The sequence below is a fragment of the Squalius cephalus genome, assembly GCF_949319135.1.
Source record: "Squalius cephalus genome assembly, chromosome: 1".
NCBI lineage: Eukaryota > Metazoa > Chordata > Actinopteri > Cypriniformes > Leuciscidae > Squalius > Squalius cephalus.
Window position 1 is genome coordinate 69,325,811 of NC_137122.1, and position 9,481 is coordinate 69,335,291.

The 9,481-nt window shown below is 43.7% G+C and overlaps 1 protein-coding gene across 1 annotated transcript; it reads right to left on the minus strand.

The window, feature by feature from the left end:
* Positions 1-200: 200 nt before the first annotated feature.
* LOC307162017 (uncharacterized protein) lies at positions 201-8,667 on the minus strand. Its single transcript, XM_079877059.1, has 4 exons — positions 8,582-8,667; positions 7,040-7,122; positions 5,272-5,383; positions 201-1,004 (listed from the first exon to the last, which is right to left on the minus strand). Exons 2-4 carry the CDS (start codon positions 7,119-7,121, stop codon positions 806-808), a joined length of 393 nt encoding a protein of 130 aa, XP_079733185.1. The 5' UTR covers position 7,122; positions 8,582-8,667; the 3' UTR covers positions 201-805.
* Positions 8,668-9,481: the final 814 nt, after the last annotated feature.

The window sequence follows — 9,481 nt, forward strand, 5'->3', positions numbered from 1 at the left end:
CCGCACAGCTTTTTCCTCTGTTCACATTACTTGCAATCGCCCAAAAAAACAACAACGCCAGATTTAATAACGGAGACACGCGAGCGAGCGTCCCATCAGCCTCCGATTACAATAGATTATAGGCAAAATTGTTTTTAGACGAGCCCCCACTTTGTTACTACTGGCTCTCAAATAGTAACAAAAGAGGCAGGAGAAAGTTCGGCAAACAAATGTCTAAGGATTTATTTGTTAACTCAAAAATTTACATAACCAAGGATCAACTTAAAGCAACAATTCAAACACAAAGCAAAGCCGCTCTCTCCCGCTCTCTCCCCGCCCGACGCGCCACAACCAAGCCCTCTTTATGCCATCAGCTGGGACACGCCTCGCGCGCCGGCACACCCCATCAATTAAGCACAGGAACTGACCTAGGATAACAACAAGACACGGAAATACAGAACAGGAGAAATACAGACAATCGCTGGATGTAACAGTGACACATGGATTCCCTGTCAATCACTTGTGACAAGGGTCATAAATCAATCAAAGGGGTCATAAATCAACCAAAAGTGACACAAAGTATATGTTAATACACACAGGCCTACAGTCAACCCATGGGTCACAGGAGGGGTGGGATGTTGGTCAGCCAGCAGATAAGCCTCCTGAAACAGCAGTGGAGGGAGGCTTCGGCAGGCTCTCTCAGGGGAAGGGAGACAGCGCTCCGCGAGTGAACGGCAGGCGCTCTGTGGATAGTAACCAAGGCCTGTGTTTAGTTTAGCGGGGATGCTCTGCCATGTGAATTCCCTTCCTGTTGATGTCCTGATAACTATTTTGATTCTGGAAACTCACAAACAGCGAGGATCAGTCTCTCCTCCAGTGATTTGTGCTGCGCGTCGTGTACAAAAAGTTCAAGACAATCCAACTTCGGCAGCGGGCGTGTGTGCACAAACGTGACAGTCTCACGGGAACGCACCCTGTTTCTGGACTGTTTCTGCTGCTCCCTGATGAAAGATACCTGTGGATACCTGTTCAGAAAAAACAAGAAAACAGGACTCTGATGGCAGGGGCGGAGCCAGACGATGTAAACATTCGGGGCTTAGACCAAGCCAGGGGCTAGGGGGGTCCAGGGTATACTCCCCCGGGGAGATTTTTTACCTATTTACGTCAGCTAAATGCACTATTTTTCAGGCTGTTTGAGATAATAGAATGCCTAAAAATCTATACACTATCTGGGAAAATGATGATAGTTACTCAGTAAAAAAGAAAATCACCCCTATAGAGCCTACAACCTATTTTGTATTTAACTGTTCTCCAGCTGTAGTGAATCCAAAACACCAAAAATGTTAAGGATGACTCATTTTCACCCCTGGCAACCATTATCTGACTATTTTTAAGTTAGCCAACATAGGTAAAATTGGAATTTGGTGTAAACATATTTACTAATCTTAAGAGTTCAGTTCTGTTTAGTTTGTGCTTAGCTGACAAATTTGCTACACCAGAATCCATGCCATAATAATTTAGGCTGCTCTACTAGCAAACAGCAAATGCTGCAGTGCACAGTAAATGTGTTTCGGTTTTACGAGTTACTGTTAGTGTTCCGTAGAAAAAACAATATAAAAAACTTTGTTATGTGCATATTAACTTCAGCCGGTTAGCCAGTAAGCTCGCTACGACGCCGGTGAAGCCCGGCAGCCCCTGATGACAACAACGAAGAAGAAGATTTATATTCTTCTTTGTTAGTTTTTATTAGAAAGATAGATAGATAGATAGATAGATAGATACTTTATTCATCCACTAGGGAAATTCAAGTTTCCAGTAGCAACAGCTAAAAAACAAACAAGACAGACAAGCTGCCGAATTAATAAATACAATTAAATTAAGTTAAATTAAATTAAATTACACCCTGTTCACAGGGATAAATTAAAAAGCCGGATCGCCTGAGGGACAAACGACTTCCTCAGTCTGTCAGTGGAACAGGACAGAGAGAGCATCCTGTCGCTGAAGGTGCTCTTCTGTCTGATGATGATCTTGTGCAGTGGGTGTTGGACATTGTCCAAGATGGAAAGAAGCTTGCTAAGGGTCCTTCTCTTTGCTACAGATGTTACAGAGTCAAGTTTCACACCCACCACAGAACCAGCCTTCTTCACCAGCTTATCCAGCCACGTAGCATCCCTTTTTTAATGCCGCTCCCCCAACATACCACAGCATAAAAAAGGACACTAGCGATGACCGTCTGATAGAACATCTGCAGCAGCTTCTTACAGATATTGAAGGACCCTAGCCTTCTCAGGAAGTAGAGTCAACTCTGTCCCTTCCTGTATAGGGCATCTATGTTTTTGGACCAGTCCAGTCTGTCGTCCAGCTGCAGGCCTAGGTATTTGTAGGTTTGGACCACCTCAACACGGTCCCCTTCAATAAGCACAGGCTGCAGTTGGGGCCTTGGTCTCCGGAAGTCGACCACCATCTCCTTTGTTTTTGTAGTGTTAAGCTGCAGTTGGTTATAGCTACACCAACTCACAAAGTCCTTAATCAGGGTCCGATACTCACCCTCATCTCCATTCTTAATCCGAGTTGTACTTAAAATCGGAGGTGTACAAGGTGAACAAGACCGGGGAGAGCACTGTCGCCTGTGGTGCTCCTGTGCTGCTGACTACGGTCCCAGAGATGCAGTCCCCCAGTCGAACATACTGTGATATCTCAGTAAGGTAGTCTGAAATCCACGTTATTAGTTTTAGGTCCACACCCATCCCCGTCAGTTTGTCCTTCAGCAGAGGGGGCTGGATGGTATTAAATGCGCTGGAGAAATTGAAAAACATGATTCTCACAGCGCTACCACCCCATCCAGGTACGAAAAGGACCGATGTAGAAGATAGAGGATGGCGTCATCCACCCCCACCCTCTCTTGATACGCAAACTGCAGAGGGTCAACCGCGTGGCTGACCTGTGGTCTGAGGTGGTGTAACAGCAGCCGCTCCATGGTCTTCGTGACATGCGATGTCAGGGCAACTGGCCTAAAATCATTCGGCTCCTCAGGGTTTGGCCTTTTCGGTACAGGCACAATACAGGACGTCTTCCACATCTCAGGAACCTTCCCTAAACGTAGACTCATATTGAAGATATACTGTAAAGGGTCGCCAAGCTCTATGGCACAGCTTTTAAGCAGTTTCGGACTTACTTTGTCTGGGCCAGCCGCTTTACTGGGACGGAGCCTTCTCAATTCCCCACTCATCTGGGCTGCTGTAATGATGGGTAATGGAAGTGGGATATTAATCTCGCATCCAGTGCTGTTAGTGTTACTGCAGGGGGTAGGGGAATACAATGCGGGAATGGCAACAGTACAGGCCCCAGTAGCAGCAGCATCAGGGTGGACAGGGCAATCAAACCTATTAAAGAAGTTATTAAACTGGTAGGCCCTCTCCACATCCCCTTCCACACGGCTCCCACGCTTCAAGCTAATACCTGTGATGGTCTTCATGCCCTCCCACACCTCCCTCATACTGTTTTGCTGCAACTTCTGCTCCATTTTTCTTCTATACACATTTTTAGCTTCTTTCAGCTGGAACTTGAGCTCCCTTTGTATGCGTATTAACTGTTTCTGGTCACCAATCATAAAAGCCCTCTTCTTCTGGTTGAGGAGGTCTTTGATGTTGCTTGTGATCCAGGGTTTGTTGTTAGCAAAGCAGCGTACAGTTCTAATGGGAACAACAATGTCCATACAGAAGTTCATGTAGTCAGTTGTGCCGTTAGTGATACCCTCAATGTCCTCCCCATACGCCTCCTGCAGCATTTCCCAGTCAGTACACTGGAAACAGTCCCGCAGGGCTTCCTCCGCCCCCGGAGACCACTTCCTGAAAGACCGTGTGGTAATGGGTTGTCTTACAACTTTGGGCTTATAGTGAGGCTGGAGCAGAACAAGATTGTGATCTCATCTCCCCAATGGCGGTAGAGAAAGGACAGTGTATGCATCCTTAAAGGGGGGGTGAAACACTCAGTTTCAGTCAATCTCATGTTAATCTTGAGTACCTATAGAGTAGTATTGCATCCTTTATAGCTCTAAAAAGTCTTTAGTTTTATTATATTCATAAAAGAAAGATAGACTGTTCCGAGTCTTTCCGGAAAAAACCGAGCGGCTGGAGGCGTGCCGTGTGGGCTGTGCTTATGCGCCGATAGCTAACAACACACAGGCATTTGAAGCAGTTTTACTCACGGTTCCAACGCACGACCGTTAACCTTTATCGTTGGGACTGCTCCATCCTTAAGCATTAGAAGATCTGCAAATCCGGCGTCGAACTGGGCCTTTTTTATAAAACAATCATCGTCGAAATGCAGGGAACAAATAAAGTCCTGTGACTGCAGCGAGCACAGCGCATTGATGGTTTCGCTCTCTCGCTCTGGTCTACGGGTGCGCGCGCGCCCTTCCGGGAGAATTAGGACCCATATAAGGAAATTCCGCTCCATCTGACGTCACACATGCCCATACTCGAAAAAACTTTCCGAAACTTGTGACAAACCGGAAGGAGTATTTTTGGCACTGAAATACTCCATCAAACGTACAACTTAATTTTTGAAACTTTGTCCATATTTAGCATGGGAATCCAACTCTTTAACAGTGTAAACAACTCAGTATGCATGAAATAGCATTTCACCCCCCTTTAACATTAGCATACAGTAAATCAATAGTTCTGTTACCTCTGGTGGGACAGTCAACATACTGACAGAAAGCAGACAGTGAAGAGTCCAATGTGAAGTGGTTAAAATCCCCAGAAATAATCATGATCATAATCATTATTGGCAGTTGGCAAACAAGCTGAGTGATGTGCGATGCATTACCATCCGCCACCATGCATGGTAATAGAGCTTTTGTTTCATTTTTTGCCATTGAAAGTTGAAGTTATTTTTAAAAAACTAAAAGATTCGGGGCTTTTGACAAAACATTCAGGACTTAAACCCAATTAGTCCACCCCCCCCCCCCCATCCATTTATTTATGTCGACTGTATGTTTGTCTGCTTGTAGCACCTTATGACTAAAGCAAATTACATTAGTAAGAATTATGTCAGAATGCAGGGCCGTGCTCGACCACAAGCCAACCTTCACTGCTTCAAATATGGATGTTGCTGCAAATAAGCTACAAGATCTAAAACCTGGACACATTAAACCCCAAAGTTAAAGTTAACCTTTGACCTTTTGCATATAAAATGTCATCCCATAATTCATCCTTGAGTCTAAGTGGACTTTTGTGCCAAAGGAAATGAAGTTCCATCAAGGCGTTCCTGAGACGTTTCTCCAGATACCTTTGGTCTGACGGGTTCTTGAGTCCTTCATGAAGCATGTGTTCAGACAGTCCTCTGAGGCGGTGCAGGCCAGCGGTGTCGGGGCGGAGCGCCTGCCACTCATCTTTCACCTCTGAAACAAACATGTCATACTTGTATGTAGGTGTTCCTCATGCTTATTGGCCATCATTTATTAAAATGTCTGTCTTAGGGTTAGGTTAGGGTTAGGCTAGGCTAGGTTAGGGTTAGGGTTAGGGTTAGGTTACCCTAACACTTGGTCTGGGCCTCAGTCATTACAGTTCTTCTCAGTGGCTTTGGTACATTTCTCAGATCAGAAGTGAAACTCTAAAATAAACTCGACTTGTTCAACCTCCTCATCATCTGGTCACTTCATAAAAGCAATTTCTCTTCTCAAGATATTGTAATTTGACACATTCATGCAGATGATTATGAACAACTGTCTGCTGTTGATCACGATGTGTTATTACTGGTTCTCTGGTGAATAGTCTGACCCCCCCAAAACATCAAGGCATTCGTTTGCACAAGTCTCTACACGCTAAAGGGTTGTCACAGTCTGTCAGCCTATTTTTTCCACATGTCTGTTAGACTTTATTTTTGTAAATGTGTCCTGAACTGATATCTGTGATGATCTGGATGAGGATCTGTGGCCCGACAGACAGGACCGATCTGTGATGATCTGCTGTACAACAGTCTTTTCTTTTTCTTTACAGTTTCTCCACAGTTCAAGACACAAATGTGAATCATTGTCTAATCTCTTGCAATCAATCTCCCAAATACATTAATGTGCAAGGGCGTCACTTTGTGTTGAAAAGTGGTGGGGACATTTAGGGGCTCATATTAGGGGTGTGACGAAACACGAGTGACAAGAACAAGAACAGAAATATTCATAGAGGAAATAGGCTATTCGACTGGGGAGTCCGGGGGTTCTTTGAGCATTAAAAATCTTAATTTCCTGCATTCTGGAGACATTTACTGCACCAATTTATGGTGGAAATGTCTTTATTTATATGAAGGGAAACAAATTCATGTGGCCAGTGACAAATCAGAACATATAAATATGATCAATTATAATAATAATACAAGATAATACAGTAATCAGTAGCTTGTTTTTTTTTAGCCTAAGCTACTTTTCATTTCATGTTTTCTTACTGTGCAAGTAAACCTTTCTCATATCATGTTTATTTGTTATTAAACATTTCTTGTTGCAAGCTAACTGTCAGAAAACTTTTACCGAATGCTTCCAGAGAGTGGGGGGGGGGGGGCATGGCCCATCATCCCCAGTGTAAACGACACCTATGGTAATGTGTAACTGTGTTCTGTGGAAACTCATATGCCTCGTGCAGAAAGATGCAGCCTCGTGCATATTCAATCATTAGGGGTTCAAGCCTCAGTCATACTTTACATCAGAAAACACTGTTACTGACAGCATGTTGAACACATCGACTGATAGACCAGAGACACGTGTTCACTGACACAAAGCTTTACTCTGAGAGAAGACTTTGGGCTTTAGCAGATAATCCCCTGTTTGCTGCTGTTTGAACACATTGGTTTGAGAAACCCTCTTAGTGTTAAGGGTGATTAATGAAATGTACCAGAGCCACTGAGAAAAACTGTAATACACTATTGATTTCACACATTGTGTCTTGTGTCAAGCTGTTTATTCACCTTATTACCGCGGTAACCGCTGGAGTTGCCAAATCAAATATTACTGAAACTTTAAAGATGTAGAAGAGAGCCTGAACGTGTTAAAATGTAAAATATTTCTTACCCAATAGTTCAGTGAGGCTGAGGAGGCTGAGGAGGATCAGGAGACTCGGTGTCCTCCGGCTCTTTATCCCACCTGTCATCATTCTGCAAAACATTGAACACTTCTTATTATCACAGTAGCGATGCACCTTTCCAGTTATCACTGCAGCTTAACATCTGGTGTCCCTCTGCTGTCCTCCGGCTGCTCCGGTCTCAGATCCTCTCCTGATGGACCGAGAGCTTTACAGTAACCACTGACTGCTGCTGCTGTAGTCAGACTGTTATAGTTACGCACAGAGAAAACTAAAGTAAAACTATCTTAATGACAAACACGCTAGTTCATAATAATAATTACTCATTTAGATGACGCTTTTATCCAAAGCGCCTTGAATCAAGCCCAGGTCTCCCACACGAAAGGCATGTGTCTAATCCACTGCTCAATCACCACCCAAATACTCACCCAAACTATTTGCATGATGGAGTTACGTGGGCTGCCGTTTTACCATTTCACTGCAAAAGCGATTTGATTATCTTTATAGCCTCCAATCAAGAGCATTCATTTAAAACACTGGGTTGCAAAGAGCAGTGGGATGTGGCAAAGGGCCAGAGGTCGGACTCAGACCCATCCAGCACCACACGAGTCAGCTGTTTTAGGTGAACAATCTGGAGCTGGCTCCCATCTGAGATCCCAAGAACAGATCACCCTTACACTAATTACTGTTACTAATTGTTATTTACAGTATGTCCGTATAGAGTGGTGATATTATTTATTAAAGGGTTAGTTCACCCAAAAATGTAAATTCTGTCAGTTTACTCTCCCTCATGTTGTTCCAACCCCGTAAGACCTTCGTTCATCTTCGGAACACAAATTAAGATATTTTTTGATTAAATCTGAGAGCTGGATCACTCCCCCATAGGCTTCTCGAGTTAGTTCATGTAGTAAATCTGCGCAGCGCGTCTGTGTTGTAGTCACACACATCACACACATGACCAGCGTCGGCCAATAGTGAGCCTTCGTGTGACGTATAACACAGACGTCACAGGAAACATAATTTCCTGTTTTCGGTCGAAGTCCACAGTAGTCGATTGTCGAGTTCACGCGTGTGATCATAGGTAACTAACTAACTGCGTGAACTCGACAATCGACTACTGTGGACTTCGACCGAAAACAGGATGTAAACACAGGTATGAGTGCTGGCTGAAATAACATAATTTTTATTGATATCTTTCACATCTACTGCAGTCAGATTCACTCGTGTTCACTCTGAAGGAATCACTCACATGACTGGTGCACTTGTAATGACACATGAAGGATGTTAAGAGGCTAAAAGCAGGTTTAAAACTTGCCCCATTGAAGTCAAGAGGGTGCAAATTTTAAAAAGAGGATAACACGATGTAGGCAACACCGATTTTTGTCGTTGTTCTCTGTACTGACAGCACTCCAAATTTACAAAAAAATGAGCTCAATGTTAAAATTGACCGGAGTTCTCCTTTAAGCAGAGCACTCATTCAACATTGAACAAAGAAACATCATTAACTATATCCACTAATATCCATAACTTACCCAAATATTGCGTCCGGTGCTCAGCCGACTGGAAAGACGGGCAATATAAGGTGCAGTCGGACTCTCTGCAGCAAACACAGGGACAGACCGAGCAGGGCTTCATCCAGGCCTCTTATATGCTCAGGTGTGCCCGACAGGTGAAGGCTCAGTCCCGCCCCCTAGGACTGATTAGAGTCACTGCTATCACCAGTCCATCTGTTATCTCACTCATACAGCTACAGCTGCTGTGTGCTGTCCTGCGGCTCCTGGGCTGATACAGGAGGGCTGTGGAAGGACTTTCATCAACTCATCCACATCTGTGATGAGGTAGAAGACACTATACGCATCTTCTGAAACTGCTGGTCCTGAGTTTGATTCAGGAACCCAATGACTGCATCAGTTCATCAAACCATGTTACTCTGCTTTTAGACCATGCGACATGTCTCCCCTCGACACAACAGCAGAAGCCAAAGTGACTCTTTCTTCCAGAAGGGGTTCATCAACACATGCGCAAATAAAATGTGTATTTAACATCCACAACTTGTGTGAGAGTATACTGTAATGCAGAGATAAAGTTATGCTCCCAAACAATTATTAATAGTAATAACTCGCTTTATAAAGTACCTTTTATAACACAGTTACAAAGTGTCTCACAATAAAACACATTTTAAACAAAGACAAAGTAATTTGAGGTGACTTTCCCTTTAATTGTCTCCTAAACTGTACAACTAACATACTGTACATGGTGATAGTCGTGGTCATTGTGATTCCTTTGACATTTTGAGCAAACCTCTGAAAGAAAAGACTTCATGAGAGTTAAAATATCAGTAAATATTAAATGTTATTTGAGGTTTAATTTCCTCCTAAAGGGTCCAGTGAAACGCACACAGGGATGAAAGATTTTGAAATCTTATCTAACGT

Excerpts from the sequence above, each read along its gene's own strand:
- LOC307162017 (XM_079877059.1), bottom strand. The coding sequence starts at position 7,121 with ATGATGACAGGTGGGATAAAGAGCCGGAGGACACCGAGTCTCCTGATC. Across the intron at positions 5,384-7,039 it reads CAGCCTCACTGAACTATTGG|AGGTGAAAGATGAGTGGCAG; the intron begins GTAAGAAATATT and ends TGTTTGTTTCAG. Across the intron at positions 1,005-5,271 it reads AAGAACCCGTCAGACCAAAG|GTATCCACAGGTATCTTTCA; the intron begins GTATCTGGAGAA and ends TTTTCTGAACAG.